General features: G+C 40.8%; 1 protein-coding gene across 6 annotated transcripts in view; it reads left to right on the forward strand.

The window, feature by feature from the left end:
* cpeb3 (cytoplasmic polyadenylation element binding protein 3) overlaps window positions 1-23,328 on the forward strand; it is a 102,168-nt gene that overhangs the window by 73,304 nt on the left and 5,536 nt on the right. For all 6 annotated transcript variants that reach the window (XM_080205568.1, XM_080205571.1, XM_080205572.1 and 3 more), the window contains 3 exons: window positions 5,491-5,609; window positions 6,346-6,460; window positions 10,243-10,424. In XM_080205568.1, the coding sequence (XP_080061694.1) occupies window positions 5,491-5,609; window positions 6,346-6,460; window positions 10,243-10,424 (416 nt within the window). The remainder of the gene's footprint in view (window positions 1-5,490; window positions 5,610-6,345; window positions 6,461-10,242; window positions 10,425-23,328) is intronic.

Raw genomic sequence — 23,328 nt, forward strand, 5'->3', positions numbered from 1 at the left:
CAAGTGGTCACGGACTGATCAAGTGGACTCAGTGGTGTGCTGCAGTTGCACTCAGCCAGGTAAGAAGAGTATTCCACCACACTCCTAACCTGTGACTAGGTGGGGAGAATTTTAAGAGTATGCAGGTAAGCCAGTCAGCAAAAAAAAAATACCCAGCCTCTGATATGCTCTGATAGCTTGGCATTTATGTGGTTGATTTCAGTCGTGATTCCCAGGATTTCTATTGACAGAAATCCAATGGACAGGCAATAATGGCAGGATGGTACATGGTACAGAGAACCTGACGAAGGCAATTCTTTGTTTAAAGTGGATTAAAAAGCAAATTGCTCATCAGTGAATCACAAATGACAATTGTGAGCATTTTCTTACAAGAAGGCTTTTAGGAACAGTATATTTGACAATTAACTTTCTCAATATTTAATATGAATATTTTCTACAAAACAAAGATGGAAATCTTTAATAGCAAGATGTCAAATGTACCTGCATTACTTTTAAGGATGGACGTTGATGGGATAAATACCAATGGCCGATACGTTGTCAAGCATCCGAACAATAAACATCCATCTGACTGGGTTGAATGTTGGCTGTTTAGGAGTAGGAATTTGAATGGATACAAAATTTTGTTTTTGGATTAGGTAATTTTATATAATTGTGTTGAGGGATGAAAGCTCTTCATACGTTGGAGAAATTAATTTTACAAAAATTTTGGAATGTTTGTGCAGCTGTAATCTAAATGTCATTTAAGCTGACATTTGAAACAATAATTGAGTTTATTAACATTTTGCTGAGACAGAAATCTCCATTGGTCACTTGGGCTTGATTCTGCCTCGTCAGACATGTCTGCTGAGCTTGTTAATCCTGATTTGCACAATGACCAAGGTCAGAAATATGGCACGGTAAATAGTACGCTTAAACAGCAAATTTGGTTTATTGTGAATGAAATTTGGATAGACGGTAAATGCTGGACAAGACAATCTTCCTAAATCCTTCAATATCCCACTTCATTTAGAAATAAAAAAATGCGTGTTTCCTTTCCAAACCTTTCTCTTGAATACTCAGCAATAAGGAATTTATCGCCAAAAATGGAAGCTATGTCTCAGCATATGTCACTTTATAACTGAAACTAGGGAATAGCAGAATAGTAAGTGGAAATATTGTCAAACCTGGAATTGGGAGTGCCCAGTGTTAATTAAGTATTCTACGCCAACCAGTATGTGTAGAATAGTCCATGGCTGGCACTGATTTTCTCTGTTCATTTGGGAGGGCATGCATTTGCACACAGTGCTGGAGTCAGTTTATCTGTCCATTTATTGTAATTTTGAGATGTTTCTAACGCACTTTGGGCACTATACATTGTTCAGTTTTTTTTTTTGTCTTTATATATTTTTGTACAATTTTGTTTCCCCCAAAAGCAAAAACACGTGTAGTTATTTCCTACTCTGGTAACCTGGGAAGTTACTGTGATGACCAGATGAGTAAAACAACTTTTAACAATGATTACTAGGACTTGATTGACCTTGGTGTCTATTTAGGCTACTTCACCGTAGGGAGCTTGAGTTGTGGTCTTGAAGACAGATCAAACTAAATGATCATAATGCTTGTGGTCTCCAAATTATACAGTATGTTTGTGAGCTTATATAATGATGTAATATCACATTGGAGCAGAATGTTGACTGGAGTGCCACAAGGATTAATGTCTGGACACTTGTTTCTAATCTTTTAAATGATCTGAATATCGAAACAAACAACTTGACCAAATGGACTGTCTGTAATGCCGAAATCACAATGTGCAATTAACCTACACCCATTGCTTTCAATGCAGGCAGCGCCCACTTTATGCTCCCTGCTCAGTACTGTGATTGTTGCCAGTGCTAACCGTGCTGTTGAGCAGCTGCATGTCTCAGCAGGCAACCCAAAATTAAAAAGCAAGCACCTGTTAAAACTAGTCTGCACTACTTAAGAACAATCTGTAGTTCTTGTAATGATGGGGGAAGGGGAAAAGAAACTTCAGGAAGACAGAGATTGGTCAGCAGCAGATGAGTGACAATGCAAATTAATATGCAGAAATGCGTGCTCATGCCTTCAAGGGAGCAATATTTAAATTTGAGTTTAAACTTAATGAAAGGTGTCAAGGAGCAGAGGTACGTGGGAGTACAAATACCAGTGCACTGGTAAATATACACACAAAATAAACCTAGTGATATTTTGGGTGATACAAACCACACACCATCCTGACTTGGAACTACATCACTCTTTCTTCATTGTCACTGGATCAAAATCCTCAAACTCCCTACCTAACAGTGTGTGGTGTACCTCTACTACATAGACAACAGCACCTTGAGTAGGTAGATCACCACCACCTTCTTGAGGGCAATTAGAGTGAAGGGCAGCAGTGCGCTCATCGCAACAATTAATAGAAAACCTGGATGTTGCGCTTGTGGCTGAGGCAGGTGCTGGAAGTTGACCAACAGCTGATTCTGACTGGGAAAGACGCTAGAATTGCCCACCATGTGAGAGGATGGACTCCCAAGATTTTCCAACACTGCACGAAAGCCTTGGTTGAAGAATTGCAGAGAAGAGATGTGTTCTATCCACAGGGAGACAGGATGCCCTCCAGAGAAACGCTTCAGAAGGCGATGACACCAAATAGACATGGCTGTTGATGCCAGGGGTCATGTCCAGTGACCTGGATGTTCAATGTCCTCTCAAGTGTCAAGATCAATGAATGTGTCTATAAATGTCACATCCCACCAACTACGTAACTAGCCTCAGACTCTGCTGAATTATTCCACTCCCATCACTCACCCTCATTTATCAGTCACAACTCGTACTTAATATTCATTGTTTCAACTTACCGTCACAAACTTAACATTGCTGCAAGCCTCACCTGCTTCTTGCACAAACAGCAAGCTGTTCAATGATGACATGCAAATGGATTGTGGCTGAAGGGGAAGTGACAATGAAGATTGGCTGTAAAGATACAGTCATCCTCTGACAGTTTCAGTCCCACCACTGGCTGCAGACTGAGCAATGGCTGATCAGACAATGGTTAGTCATTGCCATGGGGATATTGCGTGAACTTTAGAAAGCAGCTTAGAGGCAGAATGTGCACATAATTAGTCAGCAGCTGGGACAGGGTACTGTAGGTTCCAGTTCTTAGAGGGCAGGATTATGTAGGAATTCTATTGCAGAGGATACTGAAGAGTTCTTTGGGGAGCATTCAGAAGGAGGTTGACGGGTATGTTACAATGATGCCATGTTCTGTAAGCTTCCATTGGACACTAACTGCTGCGTACCTAAATTTGCACTTGCTAAAGTATTTAGAGAATGTGGCAAAATGGTTAAAAATGGTATTGATTGTTGATACAAAGCAGTTGAATACATGACTATGGAAGTAATGCTCCATCTTTATAATACACAGGTCAGACCACACCTGAAAATTCCAAAATACTGCGGTCTTTGTACTACAAAGAAAAGGTTGTTACATTGAGGAAAAAAACAGTAAGAATAATTACAAGGAAATGAGTTGTGAAAATTTGTATAGGGCAGTGGTGAGGCCACACCTGGAGTACGGGGTGCAGTTTTGGTCTCTGTGCTCAAGGAGGGACGTACTTGCCCTACAGGAAGTGCAATAAAGGTTCACTTGACTGGTTCCTGGAATGAGGAGATTGTTCTGTGAGGAGAGTTGGTGAAACATATAACAATCTTAAGATGGTAATAGGATAGATGTTGAGAAAATGTCACCACTGGTTGGGGAGCACTGGATAATAGTCTCAGACTAAGGGGTTGATGAGAAATTTCTTCACCCAAACAATTGTGAATTTGTGAAGTTCTCGATCCCAGAGAAGTGTGGATTCAAAACAAAGGATGATAGATTTTGGGGTAACAAGGGAATTAAGAGATATAGGTATAATATGAGAAGGTGGACTTGAGGTAAAATATCAGCAATGATCTTGATGAATGGTGGAGTAGGCTCGACAGGCCAAATAGTCTACTCATATGTTCTCAGCCCTATCATCTCTCCAGTGATTGAATAGGTGAAACAATGATCTGAAGCTGAGGCTAGACACATCCTCATCTGCTGCTGCATCTTTTGCTTTTCCTGAAGCATGAGGAGGAAGGAAAGGTTAACACTTGTTTTAAAAGCATGGAGATTGTCATTTGAAGAAGAATGAAGTACATCAGTTTTCTTGTAGAAAGAGATTGACTGAACTGCTGAAGCTTAAGTAGGTTTTGCCGCAATGAACCTACAGCTGATGCAGAGCCATGTTTTTCCTACCAGCTCCATGCTTCTCCAGGAGTTTCATTGCATTAACCATTGATGTATGCTGTTGGACTGAGTTAGAGCTTTGCAGTTGAGGTAGATACTGGCAAAATGGTTATGTCACTGGACTGGTAATCCAGTGGCCCAGGCTAATGTTTTGGGAATGCAGGTTCTAATCCCACCACAGCAGGTAATAAATCTGGAATTAAAAGCAGGTTTCTGTAATGGTGACCATGAAACCACCATCAATTGTCATTTAAAAACCCATTCTGTTTCATAAATGCCCTTTGAGGAAGGAAGGCTACCACCTTTACCTCTTTAGGCCGACATGTGACTTCAGACCCACAGAAACGTGTTTGGTTCTTAACTGCCCTCTGAAATGGTTTAGCAAGCTACTCCGTTCAAGAGCAATTCAGGATGGGGCAACAAATGCTGACCTTGCCAGCAATGCCCACCTGTCCTGGAAATTAGTTCAGTTAAATTTTGACAAGCTGTACTGCTTTGCTTATCCATAGAAAGATGGGTCAGATGCCCTGACTTATGTATACTTGTGTGATTTGAAAACTGATTTTGCAAAGAACTGATTCATTCCAAAAGATCTTAATAAACAATTTGAAATATCCACTAAAATTTACAGAACGGTTTATCAATTTAAATTCAACAAAGTTTAAAAAAGAAATGAGAATGCAGCATTGATTAGCCATTTGTTTGTTGTGATTGGGTTAGATTTCACCTCTGGATCTGTCTCTCTGCACAAACTCCAGTAGTTTAAAAGACTGTTCTTATTAATCTGACCCACACTTGGGTTTAATTCACTTGTCATATTGTCCGTGGTAACCTCCACTGCCTCATCTATAGATGTGTCTACAGCCTTGCCTTATTCACTCTGTCGCATTCTCTAACGCTGCATCGTATCCCATTCCTTCCAGTCCTCCACCATGAAGCTCTTGGGCATCCTTGCCTCCATCACTTGGAGGACAAGCATCTTTTATTTTGGTACCACCCTCTGCTTACTTTGCCTTGATACACTCCTGCTATTAAAAATGTAATTTAAAAGCCAATACACACTATTAACTAACTCCTTAAGTCTGCAACACTGAATTTCTTTGAAGCACCTTGGGATTATGGTGAAGAATTACCTAAATGTAAATTTATTGCTATTTTTAAACTTATCTTCTACAACAGGCTTGCTCATTTTCCTTGTAATTGTTTTACCCTCGTCGTAGGTTACGCCTTCCTCCTATTTCAAGAGGAAAGCTCTGTACAAGCTCTGATAGATGCGTGTATTGAGGAAGATGGAAAGCTCTACCTGTGTGTTTCAAGCCCCACCATCAAGGACAAGCCGGTAAATGGATCTCCAGCTTGTTTTAGCTTGCCATCTGTTCTCTTTGTCATTTCACAAGCCACCTAACCTGGGAATTATTCAGCTGTCTTTCCCTCAACCTCCAATCTCTGCCCCCCACCCCCCCCACCCCACACCAGTGAATGCAAATGCATCCTGTATCATTTTGATTATCTATTTACTGATGGATCTTTCTTATTTTCAGTAAAATCTAAAGATTGGGTCTTGGGAATTAGTTAATAAATGGCAAGCTGCATAATTAAGCCTTTGTTTGTAGCTTTCGGAGCAGTAAGCAAATACAAAGCAGCCTGGTATTTGTTCCCTGTAGGTGATCGCTGTATCAGCTTTTTTTTTTGTTGACTAATTGTGTCTTAATCCCCGGCTTTCTGCAAAATAAAAGGAAGTACACAATGATTGCTGATTTTTCATCAAACCCCAGCAGTTTTGTAACACTTTTGTGTCCCTCAGAGTTTTGTAGTGAAGTGAACCTAGCAATTTGAAACAAAGTCCATGCTCATTTTCAAAAAATGTTTTATGCCCATTCCTTTAAAATGGCCAGGCAGATATTGTCCTGAGCTCACTGACTGACTGCGCCATTTGCAAATTAGATGATTGTAAATTAAAACTGGAGCCTGTTACTACAACGTCTCATGTTTGCTCAAGCTGGTTGGATTTCTTGTATTTTAAAAAAAATACTTCCTACCAAAACTCATTCAGCAGCACCCTTGTTTCTTTAAAGGTGCAAATTCGACCATGGAACCTGAGTGATAGTGATTTTGTGATGGATGGTTCTCAGCCTCTGGATCCTAGGAAGACTATTTTTGTGGGAGGAGTTCCCAGACCTCTTCGAGCCGGTGAGTAAAAATGAAGTGAATCACCAGTGAGAATCTAAAGTATGAATCCAAATTCCAAAACTGCATTGTTTGTGCTAGTGCATATATATATATATATACATTATATATGAAGGCATTTTGTCTGATGTAGGGAGGGTAAATTATTCCTGAGGCCAGGTTCTGATAAAGGGTCAAGGATCAACATTGGCTGTGCACACCCCCTCCCAAACCAAGGTGGAGCAGCAAGCTATAGTCCGCCAGTGGGATCTTACAGTCCCACCGAAGTTAATGGCAATTGCCAGGTTCACGGCTGGAGAACCCACGGCAGGGGATCGATTGTGACAGGACTAGAAGATCCTGCCAGCAGGAAAGGCTGGAAATTCCCACCCATGAATTATATTTTCCTTTTTACAGATGATGCCTGACCTGCTGAGTATTTCCAGCATTCTGAGACTGGATGCATGCTAAAGTACAGCCTAATATTGATATTTTGTTGGTTTCTCACAACCTTGAAGCAGAAAGGTTTTAGGTTATAATGTTAACTGTATTTAACCCTTATCCCCCAAAAGAAAATAATCTATGATACAACATGTATCATATTTTCTCAGAGGATCCTTCTGTCATATTTGTCTTGTGTAAAGATTTATTTTCTTTAAAAGAGCTTACAGCCTCTGTTATGGGGATGATGGTCCTGGGTGAGGATGTTATAATCATAGAATCCTACAGTACAGAAGGAGGCCATTCAGCCCATCGAGTCTGCACTGACCACAGTCCCACTCAGACCCTATCCCATAACCCCATGCATTTACCCTAGCTAGTCCCCCTGACACTAAGGGGCAATTTAGCATGGCCAATCCACCTAACCACACATCTTTGGACTGTGGGAGGAAACCCATGCAAACACGGGGAGAATGTGCAAACTCCACACACAGTGATCTGAGACTGGAATCGAACCTGGGTTCCTGACGCTGAGAGGCAACAGTGCTCACCACTGTGCCACCATATTATTTGGGTTTATTGGATAATTTTTGCCAATGCACTTGCCAATTTTTGAGAATAAAATGAGGACATAGTCGCAAAGGTAGAGTTTTACTTAAGTCCAATAAGATATATCTTGCAAATCTTACTTTTAAGAACCCATTTTTGGTTTTGTTTTAGTTTGTACAGTTCGGGTTGGGACTGAGGGGAATAGTAGGGAATAAGAGATAGTAACAGAGTGAATGGAGGAAGAAAGGCTAGTGATGGAAGGAATGGGAGGGGAAATTGTGGGATAGTGATGATGGGGTGGGAAAGGGGTAGTGACAGGCGAAATAGGGTAAAGAGTGGTGACAGCGAAATGGAGGCTAAATATCTTTCTAAAATTACTCTTATTCTATTGCTTTTATTGCAGGAGTGGTGTTTGAGGAAGGGATAAGCTTAGAAGTTACTAAAGGGAGACAATGGTGCTGATATTTTTAGATGAGGGCATTGGAGAATGACCATTTTCTGTCCTCACCTTCACCAGCTGCACCCATGAAAATTTTGCATTTGACGCTATATTTGGATTTCAATGGCATTTTGTAGCCTTATAAGAAACATAGAAAAACAGCACAATACAGGCCCTTCAGCCCACAAAATTGTGCCCAACATGTCCCTACCTTAGAGATTACGAGGCTTACCTCTAATCCCCTATCTTACTAAGTTCCATGTACTTATCTAAAAGTTTCTGAAAAGACCCTATCGAATCTGTCTCCACCACTGTTGCTGGCAGCCCATTCCATGCACCCAACACTCTATAATTCTGCTTCCAACCCTAAAAATGTTTCCAGGTAGAGTTGTGTGTTTATACCATAAATAAATGTTGCTAAATAAAAAGGACAACTATACAATTTTACGGAGGCCAGTTTATTTGATTGGGAATCGAATCCCAGCTGTCACGTTAATCTGGGAAGAGAAGCTTTTTTTAAGTGCACGCACCCAAAATAACCTCACCCCACAGCACATTTTACATTCACAAGGAAGAGCTGGTCCAATAATATCACTATGGTCCCTGGGGGTGAGGAGAGTGGGGCAGGGTGAAATGCTATCCTGGGACCAGCATCGTGTACTCTGGTGAACAACAAAATGTTGATATCAGCTGCCCCCACCTCCCTATTCAGCGTTGCTTGGACAGATCTGTTCCCCCAGTTTGAGATAACAAATTGCCTCCTTTATAAGTGGATGCCAAATTTGGAATCGTACCCTGCCCAGGAATAATGAATGTTTACCTTTAGTTTTTCCTATTCTGCAGTTGGAATGTTGACCTAAAATTTATCCATACAGGTGGATTCAAATCTAAAAGTGTGTCATTCTATTGTAAACAAGTCATTTATGTAATACCAAACATAAAATCTTGTTTTTGTTTTCCATTCTCAACAAGGTAACACAGCTATTCTCCCTGTGCTTGTGGCATTTGTCACTTTGTAAATGTAGCTTTAGCAACATGTTTACAACTGCAGAGGGGGAAATTATAGTGTTTTCGAATAAAGCCGTGTTGTGTTTAGAGATACCATGTATAAAATCCGCAATTGGGTGAGTTTTGATTTGACTTGTTAAGCAGGTTTAAATTTCTTTAGATCGTAGAATCCCTACGGTGTAGGAGGAGGCCGTTTGAGTCTGCACCGATCACGATCCTACCCAGGACCTATCCCCATAATCTCAAGTAATTATCCTAGCTTGTCCCTCTGACATTAAGGGCAATTTAGCATGGCCTAACCTGCACATAATTGGACTATGGGAGGAAACCAGAGCACCCAGAGGAAACCCACGCAGACATGGGGAGAATGTGCAGACTCCACACAGACAGTGACCCAAGCTGGGAATTGAACCTGGGTCCCTGGCGCTGTGAGGCAGTGGAGCTTGCCACTGTTGTCTTTGGGATTAAATCTAGATGTTCTAAATACTGACTGAAAAATCACTGCATTGCACACTGATATTGTCAGTTTCATAAAACTAGAATAACTTAACTTTACTATGAAGGATGACTTGCAAATTCCAAACGCCTTCTAGTTTTCAAAAAGGAAGTTATCAGGAGCTGGAGTTATTTTTATCATCTTTTCTCTTTCCCTCTGTTCCCCATTTCCTAAATCACTATATTTTATGTCAATGTTCATGTTGCTGCAGTCATTCAGAAAACTAGTGAAGATAGTATAGTCTACAACCATCGCCATGAATCCTGTTCGTCTGTTCCCATGTCAAATTTCCACGGCACTTGTTTGGACAGAACGGGCAACGGACATAGTTCCTAACCAAATATTTTTCCACTTTTTTTTCCTTTCCATCACCCCGCTGAGACTGGAAGAACTCATGTCCTTAGGGAAGACAAAGAACAAACAAGACTGAGAATTGAATTTGAGCCCTCATGTGAAGGATGTTGATGTTACTCTTGCAGTATTGCAGAGTGTCTGTTGAGGCCTGACTAAACGATCCCAAATTCCATGTAGCATCCTTGTATCTTGAATTTGAATCTGTAAATTTTCGAATGTCCAGCCACTTCGTTGAAACTATTCAGGAATAAGGAATTTATTTTTTTTAAAGGACTCTTCCTGTTTTGTTCATGATTTGTTCTCAATTTTGCTTTGATTATAATTGATGAATTATGTCTTCCAATCTGATGAATATGTATAATGAAAGAAGTTCTTAGAAGGTGTATAAAAGAAATGGAAGGTTTTTGTTAGGTCCTTTTGACAGTAGTTGAGAACTAGGAAAATAGTAGTTTTAAATAATGCAGTTTGTGTGCGGAAACGATAGTCTTTTTAGCTTAGGGTTTTGCTTTTCTCTTGCAGTTGAATTGGCTATGATCATGGATCGGCTTTATGGAGGGGTCTGCTACGCGGGCATTGATACAGATCCTGAGCTGAAGTACCCAAAGGGCGCTGGCAGAGTGGCTTTCTCCAATCAGCAGAGCTACATTGCTGCTATCAGTGCTCGCTTTGTACAGCTCCAGCATGGAGATATTGATAAACGGGTGAGTGAATTGTTGCAATGTCAGCTGATTGATGGACCCCATTATAGACAGGCAGGTTAGTTGGGTCTTTTGTAATTGACTTCAGCTTGAGATAGATTTCAAAACAAAGTCTTTAATAGTGAAAGTCTGGAGGGATTATGTTACTGCAAGTTTTTGTAGGTCGTTGCATTGAGTGTCACTTCAGTAAATACTGTGATCCACTGATTTTTAATGTGACAGTTTCTGTTAGTGGAGATTTCTGGTAAGGATGTCTGTTTTGTTGTCCTGCAGGAATAATTTAAAAATGCTCCTTATAGAACCGTAGATTCCCCTACAGTGCAGAAAGAAGCTATTCAGCCCATCGTCTGCATTGACTCTCTGAATGAGCATCTTACCCAGGCCCAACCACCCTCCCAGGGCTTCATATTTTTATGTATAAACCACATTTCCTGTGATATGGGTCATGGTAGGTCAAGGATCCACTTTGAGCACAGGGACATTGTATCACAAGTTACCTCAAAAATAACGTGAAAGTAGCAGCACTCACTGGGCTGAATTTGGTGTCCCCAGAGAGCATGTTTCCCACAGGGAGGGCATGCAAAATGGCGTGGACATCCATCCCACCAACTTTGTATTGGCCCCCCCCCCCCCCCCCATAATACTGGGGACACCATGTTAAAATGACCATTGGATCAATTAGGCTTCTTATCAAGCCAGTTGGTCCTAATAATGTGATGTCCATACCCTAGTGCATTTGTCATGGGCAGCAGCTTGGGAGCAGGGAAGCCCAACTGTAAATGTCAAGTGAGTGGGCTGATCACAGGGTGGCTTCCTTAGACTGCCCCCTGCCCCTATCCCTAATGCCCCAAACCCTCTGGCCCAAGACCCCGGACTCACCTTCTCTAGGGATCCTAGGCCTTGGGCTCTTCTCTTCAGTTCTAATCCCAGTTCTAGACTATTGGAGGTGCCAGTCAATTTGATTGATTGGCATCTCCAAAGAGTAGGATTTCTGCCCCAATGAGGGGCACAACGTTCACTCGGTCTGTGTTAATGAACCCTGCAGTGCTTTGTTGTTACTGGGCAGCTCAGCATGAAGTCAGCCAGCTTCATACTGACATGGTTCCTGGGGAGGAGGGGAGTGTTCCATCCATTTGCCCCACCCACCCCTTCCATATTATTCAGCTCCTGTTACTAATGCAGAATTACAACAATTTCAGACAATTACAGATGAGCAGTTAAACACAAGCTCAGGATGCATTGCTTTTCCGTTAGCTATGTAACTATGGCAGCTTGTCGTCAGGATCTCCATTTAACATGTATTAGAACTGTTTGTAGATACAGACTAAATGCGTCACAAAGTTGGGGCTTGTCCATTTCAGTACCTTCTAAAGGTATGCTGAGCCTTCATTACTGTCATCCAACTGCTTTTCTGTCTTTTATCCTCTCCTCCTTAATGTAGTTGATCTTTTCCTCTTTAATTCTGACATCTCATACTCGAGCAAAAATATCCTCTTTACTTTGAAGACAAAAACCATTATCTTTGGTCCCATTACAAACGTTATTCCCTGGCCATTGACTCCATCCCTCACACTGGCAACGATCTAAGGCTGACCCAGATTGTCAGTAACGTTGGTATTGCATTTGACTTGAGATGAGTTTCCAACTGCATCTTCATGGCATTGCTATTTCCGGCTCTGTAGCATCAACCAACTTCTCTTCTGTCTTCTCTGTTGTTGAAATCTTTATTCATGCTGTTGTTACCTCTGGACTGAAAATTTTCATTGTACTTCTGGCTGGTTTTCCACATTCTACCCTCCTGTGAATGTGAGGTCATCCAAAATCTGTTGCCCTTTTCTTATCTCACAAGTCCTGTTCTCTGTTCACCCTGTGCTCACTCACAACATTGACTCCTGGTTAAGCAACGTCTTGATTTTAAAATCCTCGTCCTTATTTTCAAATCTTTCCATGGCCTTGCCCCTCCTATTTCTGTGATCAACTCCAACCCCACAAACCTCCAAGACATTTCTTCTCAAATTCTGGCCGCTTGTGCATCCTTGATTATAACGGCTCTACCATTAGTGTCCGTGTCTTTAGTTGTCCAGGAACCAAACTGTGTAACACCCCAACCCCACTGAACCACTCTTACCAAGCTTTCTTCTAAGTTTTGTCACATACTTCCTTATGTGACTTGCTGACGTGTTTTGTTTTAGAATGCTCTTCAAGATGCTTTTATTGTATTAAAGGCATTATGTACGTCAGTGTTGTTGTCGAAAAATGTAAGGGTTCTTCTCACAAGTGTAAGACACCTTTAGATGATGAACACCACTGGCTAACATGCAATCATCTTTCAAATCAGCAATGAGTTTGAATTTGAGTGCAGTCAGGGGCATGTCATAAATTGAAGTGGTAATTAACTTTAGCTGCTGCTTTTATTTTCACTTCAGTTTGATGAATGGTTTATGGATTTACCAATCTAGCCCCATCAATAAATAGCATTAGAACATCATTAATGTGTTAGTTTTGCAGAGGTTGTTTTCTTTATGTTGTTGTTCTGCCACTTGTACCAGTGAGCAGCTGGTCTGATGCTGCTACTTTGATTAAATATAGATGATTTATAATGCTTGGGAATTTGAGATGGAAAAATGGATGAGGACAGTTTCCAAGACCACAAGTGCACCTTTTTTTCTCCCTGTTGTCTGTCCTGTTTTCAAGCTTATTTATTTTGCATTGAATAACACACATTAATTGTCCAAAGTAAAATTTCTAGTTTATAGGCGGGTGGAAAATCCAGGGCTAGAGCTGATCATAAGGCACAGGAGGTTTGCTACGCTCCATCTGAACCAGCGTCCTGCCCAACTGCAGCTGTCACTCCATGTCTTCTCCCAAAAACCCACATACTCTTTTTGAATGCAGTATTTCCCTACAATCGGTGATGAGTTAATGGTTTTGTGGCAAAAACAAAGTTGCTGCATTTCACTTTATAATTTTATTTTAAGTAGGAATAGTTAAATAGAACTGCTCCACCATTTTCTACAGTTATCTACAGAACCAGACTGGATTGACTGAAGTGGAAATAAATGGTTTTGGTTTGGGTATAGAGTAGATAATATATAGCCAAGACGTGAAAAGATACAGAGATAAACTGCATAAAAGAAACAGCAAAATATTGGCATGTATTCATCACATCAGATGTCCCAAAGCAATTTACAGCCAATTAAGTACTTTTGAAATGTAGGAAATCATTTGAGCACAAGCCACGTCACACAGACAGCAATGAAATAATTGACCGGATCATCTGTTTTTGATGTTGGTTGAGGGATTATTAGTCATCAGGGAGGACTCTATTTTTCTTCAGAATAATGCCAACAATTCCAATGGGACTTCTGCATTTCCCTGAGGAGAAAGACCTGACTTCATTTAACATGTAACCCAAAAGAACGCCCAGCAGCACTGAAGCGTCATTCTAGCTTACGTGCTCAAATCCCTGGAATGGGATTTGAACCACAGCCTTCTGATTCGGAGGCAAGAGTGCCACCAACTGGGCCAGAGCTGATATTGTTGTATGCAACCTAAAGTAGTAGTTGTTTGCTGATGAGACATGTAGGTCTCAAATTGCTGAAGTAAGTTTAAGTTTTAAGTGTATTTATTAGTGTCACAAATATCATCATCGTAGGATCCCTACAGTACAGACGGAGACTATTTGACCCATCGAGTCTTCACTGACAACAATCCCACTCCGGCCCTATCTCCATAATCCTACATATTTACCCTGTTAAACCCTCTAATGTACACACCCCAGACGCTAAGGGGCAGTTTAGCTTGACCAATTCACCTAACCTGCACGTCTTTGGAATAATAGGCTTACATTAACACTAATGAAGGTACTGTGAAAATCTCCTAGTCGCCACACTCTGGCACCTGTTCAAGTACACTGAGGGAGAATTTAGCATGGCCGATGCATCTAACCAGCACGTCTTTTGGACTGTGGGAGGAAATTGGAGCACCCGGAGGAAACCTACGCACACATGGGGAGAATGCACAGACAGTGACCCAAGCCGGGAATCAAACCTGGGTCCCTGCCATTGTTAGGCAGCAGTGCTAATCATTGTGCCACAGTGAAGTATACAAACAATCTGTTCTACTGAAGGTACCCTTGTATTACACTTAAGAATACATACATACTTAATGGAGGTGGCACCCACAAGCTGATTTTATAAAACTTTATAGAAAAATGACTTGTTTCTGAAAGCAAAGAATTCTGGAAGATAAATTCATGCTTGCACTTAATGTGTGCAGAATTTTTGTTTGTAAAGATTATTACAGAATTGAGATTTATGCTCTAAAGGGCTTTAGCCTGGTTCATTTTAATTTGATACCATTAATTCACCAATGAAATACAATCTTTCCCCTTAAAAATAAGCGTTAAGGTTTATTTGATATTAAATGAGTAGAATTTTTATTGAACTATCGGAACACCTTTTTTATTGAAATTGCTTAAGAGCTACCCTGCATTTATTTAAAATGAGTTTTTTCAACCCTTATGGAGATGTTTCTTGAGATTTCCTCGCCTCCAACGGCATTCCTAATGAAGAAACACTCCTATGTAATCCAGAAAGCTCCATGATTACAGCAGAAGCCATGGTTGGTTGGGTGCTGATCTCAGTACTATCTGCTGGCTGAATTTGTGACAAACGTTTGCAAAACAGAATTCTACTGTGTTCTGGGAAGTTGCCCCAAGCCAAAGCTATTGAGTATACGTTTAAACAATAGCGAGGACACAAGTTCACACAGTTGTGTTTGAATTGAATTTTAAAACAGTTAGAAATTATAATTATTTGTTACCTTAGTTATTATGATATTTGGGTAAGTGCTTAATTCTACTCTGCATTCAACAGCTTAGGTCATTCCCATAACCAGTTCAATGTCTTGCACATAGGGATGTGCTCATACTGTTCACTGCCTAATTGTACAATAAGGTAATCCAGAGATGTGAGGATCCTCGTGATCTGCACTGCTATTTACACATCTGCTTCTCTGATCTTCCTGTGAACAGACTGTGAATGCTTCAGTGAGGCAAGACTAGATATGCATCACTAAGCTGCTTTTATTTTACCAGCAACCAGTTGAATATACAGCAATTATCAACAGAAAATGCTGGAAATACTTAACAGGTTGAATAGTATCTGCAGAAAGAGAAACCAAGTTAACATTTCAGGTCAAGGATCTTTTGTCAAGCTCTAAACTTAGGTTGCAAGAATAAATTAATCATTTTCTCTGGAATGGTAGAAACACATCTTAATGTCTGGCCCATTAACACGCACGCACATTTACTTCTCTTTGTTTCAGTGGCTGTGAGGAGAATTTAAAACCGGCGTGAACTCTAAATTAAAACAAAGCATTTTAAATGCGTTTGATTTCCAAAATTGTTCTCTGCAAAATAAGGAAGTAAGTGTTGAAGTTGACTTGTCACAAATCCAGCTCATGGTGATGTGATCACCGCAAGGCCAATGGCACTGCTGTCAAATCTCATGTACCCAGTACTTTGTCGAGCTGAGAGCTTGTGGAAATGGCAATTGGCCGACACCAACAACAGATACAGTCACCAACTCCTGCATTTACTGCTGATAGACTACGTGTTCGGGAGAAACTGAAGTCTGAGTTTCCACTTGAGAGCAAAATAGGAACCAGAGTATGTATCTGCCTCTCTCTACCATTCCATTAGATCATTCCTGTCATCGGTGTTAGAAGGTGTTGTCTAAGCATCAGATTTTAATTTTGAGATGTGCATAGCAGCTGCATATTTCAGTAATGTTGCAGATATTGTTGAAGTGAGTTCTTTTTAGATTTTACATTGAATAAATGATCTGTTTTTGGTCAATTTAAACTGGATTATAAATCTAAGTGACAAATGCAAGTATAACTTTACTCCAAATAAATATGAATCTTTCCTTGGGTCAGAATATATTTTCTCAAAACTGCAATAAATTGAGTGAATGAGTTTGTTACAGCTACTATCCAAAAAAAAGGGTTGTAATAGTAGGGGACTTTAACTTTCTTAATATTGACTGGGGTAGCCATTGAATTCGGGACTTGGATGGAGAGAAATTTGTTGAGTGTATTCAGGAGGAACTTCTCATTTTGTATGTGGATGGCCCAACTAGAGAGGGGGCAAAACGTGACCTCTTCTTGGGAAATAAGGAAGGGCAGGTGACAGGAGTGTTAGTGAGGGATCGCTTTGGGACCAGTGACCATAATTCCATTAGTTTTAAGATAGCATGGAGAATGATAGTCTGGCCTAAAAGTTAAAATTCTAAACTGGGGCAAGGCCAGTTTTGATGGTATTAGACTGGAACTTTCAAAAATTGATTGGAGGAGTCTACTGGCAGGCAACGATACCTGTAGCAAATGGCAAGCTTTCAAAAGTATGCTAACCAGGGTTCAGGGTAAGCACATTCTTTTAAGAGTCAAGGGCAAAGCTGGTAGAAGTAGGGAATCCTGGATGACTGGGATATTGAGGCCCTGGTCAAGAAGGAGGAGGCATATCATATGCTGAGTATCTATACTTGTTGGAATTTAGAAGGATGAAGGGAGATCTTATTGAAACATACAGGATACTACGAGGCCTGGATAGAGTGGACGTGGAATGGACGTTTCCACTAGCAGGAAAAACTAGAACGAGCGAGCACAACCTCAAGCTAAAGGGATGATCCTTTGAAACAGAGATGAGGAGAATTTTTTTCAGGCAGAGTGGTGAATCTGTGCAACTCTTTGCTTCAGAAGGCTGTAGAGGCAGGTGACTTTAAGACAGATAGATAGGTTTTTGATTGATAAGCAAATTAGGAGTTATGGGGAAAAGGCAGGAGAAAGGGGATGAGAAAAAATTGAATGGCAGAGTAGACTCTGGACCGAGTGGCCTAATTCTGCTCTTATATCTTATGGTCTTATGCATAGGCAGCAGGGATCAAGTGGATCCTTTGAAGAGTATAGAGGGTGTCAGAGTAGAGCTAATAGAGAAATCAGGAAGGCAAAAAGGGAACACACATTGCTTTGGCAGATAAGGCGAAGGAGAACCCAAAGGACTTCCACAAATACATAAAGGGCAAAAGAGTAACTCGGAGAGAGTAGGACCGCTTGAGGATCAACAAGGTCATCTATGTACAGATCCACAAGAGATGGGTGAGATCCCAAATGAATATTTCTCATCAGTATTTACTATTGAGAAAGGCATGGATGTTACTGAACTTGGGGAAACATGTAGTGATGTTTTAAGGAGTGTACATATTACAGAGAAGCAAGTGCTGGAAGTCTTAAAGTGCATCAAAGTAGATGAATCTCCGGTACCTGATGAAGTATATCCCAGGACGTTGTGGGAGGCTAGGGAGGAAATTGCAGGTCCCCTTCAGAGATGTTTGAATCATTGACAACCAGAGGTGAGGTCCTCAAGTTTGGAAGGGCTGCAGGGAAAAGCCTGGGAACCATAGGCCAGTGAGCCTCACATCTGTCGTGGGTAAGTTGTTAGAAGGTTTTCTGAGAGACAGGATCTACAGGCATTTAGAGAGGCAAGGACTGATTAGGGACAATCAGCAAGACTTTGAGTGTAAAACCATAGCTCTCGAATTTGAGTTTTTTGAAGGGCTATCCAAGAAGGTAGATGAGGGCAGTGCAGTTGATGTTGGGCCTTTAACAAATTACCGTATGGTATATTGTTGCATAAGGTTAAATCTCTCACCCTCCAGGGTGAGGAAGCCAATTAAATACAAAATTGGCTTGATGGCAGAAGATGGTTGTAGAGGGTTGTTTTACAAACTGGAGGCCTGTGACCAACAGTGTGCCTCCGGGATCAGTGCTGGACCCATTGTTATTTGTCATTTATTTTAATGATTTGGATGAAAATTTAGGAGACATGGTTAGTAAGTTTGCAGATGACAGCAAGATTGGTGGCATATTGAACAGTGAAGAAGGTTATCTAGGATTGCAATGGGATCTTGCTAAATTGGCCACTGGACTGATGAATGGCAGATGGAGTTTAATTTAGATAGACTGGGACCTTTTTCCATAGAGCATAGCAGGCTTATGGGTGATCTTATAGAGGTCTATAAAATAAAGAGGGGCATAGGTCAGCTACATAGTCAACATATTTTCCCAAAGGTAGAGGAGTCTAAAACTAGAAGGCGTAGGTTTAAGGTGAGAGGGGAGAGATACAAAAGGGTCCAGAGGGGCAATTTTTTCACATACATGGTGAGTGTCTGGAACAAGCTGCCAGAGGTAGTAGTAGACGATGGTACAATTTTGTCTTTTTAAAAAGCATTTAGACAGTTACATGGGTAAGATGGGTACAGAGGGATATGGGCCAAACACGGCCAGTTGGGACTAGCTTAGCGGTACAAAAAGGATGGCATAGATAAATTGGGCCAAAGGACCTGTTTCCATGCAATAAACCTCTATGAATATCAAATTCTCAAATGAGAAATCTGTAAAGGAGGAACTGTAAAAAGCCATTCCTCTAGGTCCGGAATCAAGTGTAGTCCAGGACAGTAACAGCTTTATCCTTTCTAATTTAATTTGTCGCTGAACACATGGTGGAGAAAGGTGTCAGATTCTTTGTGGTTCTGACATGCAGCAATACATGTGACTGCTTTTTGGTTTTTTTTTTGGATAATTTTAAACCTTATAGAGATTCACGTGGAATTCTGGTGTTCTAATCACTTTGAAAAGAAGTAACTTCCCTGAAACAGAAGCGATCTTTTCAATTTATTAATGTTTGTTTGCACAATAACTTAAATAATACTTGACATTTAATTGGCATTGAGTCTTTTAAAAATAATGAAAGATGCTGCAATTTCCAAAGACTATACTTGTGACTACTGAATCATAAGCCCTGATTTTAACTCGGGTTGGATTGGGCTGGGCTCAAGGCAGAGGGCCTCAACATTGTGCTGAGATTCACCTGCATGCCCCTGGTTATTTTCCCACTTGAAACCAGGGAGAACAGTTAGAACATGGGGCATAATGTTGGGAGGGAAGAGACTGAATCCTGGAGTAGCATCTCATCTTCTTGTATGGCACATTGGAGCCCTTGGGAGTTGATGCTGAGTTTGGCAACTTTAGATTTTGACCTTTCTCCTCCACCTTAACCTGCACCACCACCACCACCCCCTCCCGCCCCTAATATTTCATATGTATATTGCGTCGATGCAAAACACTTCTTACTCTCGCTTACCAGGTCATCTGTCTTTTGTTCTTAAAGTTGCTACTTTTTGTTGCAGTTTTTACATTCTCCCTCCTTTCAATTCTGAGAGTTTAGAAGAATTATAGAATCCCTACAGTAAAGGAGAGGACATTTGGGCATCACGTCGGCACCGACTTTCTAACAGAGTATCTTACCACGTCTAATCCATCTGACCTGCACATCTTGGGACACAAAGGGGGGCAATTTAGCATGGCCAATCCACCGAACCTGCACATCTTTTAACTGGGGGAGTCCGAAGGAGGAATCGCACACAGACATGGGGAGAACATGCAAACTCCACATGCACCCCAGGTCCCTGAGGCTGTGAGGCAGCTGCACTAACCACTGTGCTAGAAACATTAACTCTGTTTCTCTCCTGATAGAAGCTGGCAGTGTTCTTCCAGCTTCCTCTGTTCTTGTGACTGAATCCTGGTTGCTGTCACAGGGGAGGTTATTTTGTAAGAGTCCATGATTAGAAAGTGGAGGGATGGTGCTTAAATTTTCTTTTTAAGGGGGCGTTGGTGGTGGGTGTTCTCCAAAGTTGCATCTGACTTCTCGCCTGATAAGGAAAGTAAGGGAAAACCTGTTCAGTCTTCCTTCCCTCAGACTGGATCAATAGCAAAGCCACAAATACTTTTTCACTTAAGCTACTAGTAAAATTTGGAGTCAAACTTGAGCAGATTTTTTGCAAAAGATTTCCACTGGATGTTCATTCTGCCTGCTGTGGAGAGCAGAAAAACACGGAAGAAACACGTATAAGATAATGAAGGGCATGGATAGGGTAGAGGTAGAGAGATTCTTCCTGCTCAGAAAGGACAGCAGGACTAGAGGGCACAGCCTCAAGGTGGGGGGGGGGCGGGGGGGGGGGGGGCTGCAGTTTAGAACGGAGTTGAGGAGAAACTTTTTCACTCAAAGGGTGGTGAATCTCTGGAATTCTCTGCCTGTTGAAGTGGTGGAGGCTACCTCGCTAAATATATTTAAGACACGGGTAGATAGGTTTTTGGTAGGCAAGGGTTATAGGGAGAAAGCGGGAAAGTGGAACTGAGCCACTTCAGATCAGCCACGGTCTTATTGAATGGCGGGGCAGGCTCGAAGGGCTAGATGGTCTACTCCTGCTCCTATTTCTTATGTTCTTATGAAGAAAATGGGTAGGACAGCAACAACTGAGTCTTCCGGCTGATTGTAAATGCCAGGCTGGTATCTGCTTCTCTAGTGCTAAATGTCATCTGGAAATATAAGACGCATCAAATTTAATAGAAGTGAAGATACTAGCTTTTCTAGCCAAACTTTAACATATGCTACATCTCTGCTCCTCTTATGCTGTTCACATGCAATTCCATTATGAAAATCTAGTTTTCTACATCTCCAAACTCATGCTAGAAGCGTCTCTGAAGTTGTTATATTTGCCTTGCAAGAGTGAGCAGAACTAAATAATAATTCCTTTTCACTCGCATTGTGCGGTCCACTTGCTATATACTCTCGCATTGTGCACACATTCATCTGAAACCCGATTCCTTTGCAAAAATGTGTGCTACCTCTACTGTGGTTTTCTGGTTTTCAGTGTCCGATGCTTGCAGCAGGGGTAACCTGGCTATTGAACCTTCTTATCCCTGCATCAACTTTCCTGCAGTTAGGTTCAGCATGTTGTGTTAAGTGGAGATAAGATGATTTCCTTGACGGATTTTGGATTCCAGAGTTGTCTTTATTTGCCCTAGCTGTGAAAACTGCCAGTGCCAGGCTTGCAATGATGTCTAACAATTAAATATGGTGCAGAATAGCTAAATTTGAATAATTTGGGTACTGTATATCATTCTTTATTAAATCTTTGCTGCTATAAAAATACATTTGATGATAACTTGTATTTAATGCTGTTACTGTGCCTGTGAAATAGTTTTATTTGCATATGCCCTGTTTTGCTTGTGTTACTGGCAATGTTCCAATTTGGAACGAGATATGAATCTCTCCACTCATTATTTTCTATTACGTGTTCATTTTGTGCTTTTGTATATAAGTAAATCTTGTGCATTAAGGTTTAATTTCTTTCTTTACTGATCCCTCACACACCCTGATTACAACATGTATCTTGGTATTTTCTGTCCAGTATCCAGGTTGGTAGATCATTCCAAGCATTAACCACACCCTGGATGAAAAGCTGCTTCTTGCATCAATCCTAGTTCAATCCATTTTCAGTTTGTATGCATCTTCCTTTGTCCTGCACTCATGACTTGGCATGCACTCAGAAATAACCTTTTCCATTTTATTTAGTATCTTGCATATCTCCAAGATCATGTATATTCAGAAGTTTAAATGTTTCTAAACCTTTCTGATGTGTCAGCTTGTGGTATTCTCTGTATTGCTGCCAAGATATTTCTCCTTGGTCTAGACCATCAGTAATCAATGTTATATTCAAGGTGTAACCTGTGCACGGCATTATATAATTATGATTTTGAGGTTGATTTGACAATGTAGTTCAGCATTCTGTTCATTTTTACTCTTAGATCTCTTCCGGTTACCCTATCCCACTCAATTAGTTCTACGTTCATCAATGATTTTTTTTTCTTCCAGTGTTTTACTTGACAGTCTTCATTCTAAGACGATTTCTTTTATTTTGGATGGTGGCGTAAGATGCACTATTTTAAATGACCCGCTAATCTGGGACAGAGACATATTACATTGCAATAGCAACACTAGATTATGCAGCTATTTGTAGTGTTGGGAACAAGGATAATTTCTTGTACTATGCATCTTTTTAAAACTCCCCTTATTCTAACTAATTCTATATGTGTATTTAAATATAATGCACAAATCTGAAGAAGCTAATTTCATTTTTGAAAGGTATTTGTGAGGAATCAAGGCCACAATTTTTAAAAATCTTAGCTCTGCCAGCCAAGTTCTTAACAGCAGACTTGGCAAACTCTGTAGCCTGCAAGTACATGTGTTGCTGAGGAAGTACTGTTTTGAAGAGGTTATTTTCATTTTCAGAGCATTGCTTTGTTCTGTGAACTGCAGCACTCATCTGTGGCTACTTTCTGAATACCCTGTGATAGTTGGAATATAAAAATTATTTGCTATTCTGTCTTATTAGGTAAATATCTTAATATCCAAATATATGAATTAGGAGCCCTGGTAGGTCACTAAGCTCCATGGGCCTGCTTCACCATTCAGTAAGATCCTGGCTGATCTGATTGTAATGTCAACTGCACATTCCCACTTGTCCTGATAACCTTTCACCCCTCCCCCACCCCCACCTCCCCACCATCTATCCACCTCTGCCTTAAAAATAGTCAAAGACTCTCCTTCCACCGCCCTTTGAGGAAGAGAGTTCCAAAGACTCTCAACCCTCTGACAATAAAAATTCTCTCCTAAATGGACAACTCATTTTTAAATAGGGATCCCTAATTTTAGATTTTCTCTCCATCCTGTCTACATACACGCTGTTAAGACCCCTGAAGATCTTGTATGTTTCAAGTTGTCTCTTGCCCTTCTAAACTCCAATGGATACAAGCCCGGCCTACACAGCCTTTCATTATAAGACAACTCTCTCATTCCATTTAGTAAACCTCCTCTGAATTCCTTCCAATACAGTTACACCTTTCTTTAAATAAGGGGAGGAATTCTCTGACCTCGCCAGCAGCTGGAATTATCCAGCCCCACTGCTGCAACTGGAGATTTGGCTAGATGCCAAATTCCCCGAAC

Source organism: Carcharhinus amblyrhynchos, chromosome 17, assembly GCF_965287045.1.
Source record: "Carcharhinus amblyrhynchos chromosome 17, sCarAmb.v2.hapA, whole genome shotgun sequence".
NCBI lineage: Eukaryota > Metazoa > Chordata > Chondrichthyes > Carcharhiniformes > Carcharhinidae > Carcharhinus > Carcharhinus amblyrhynchos.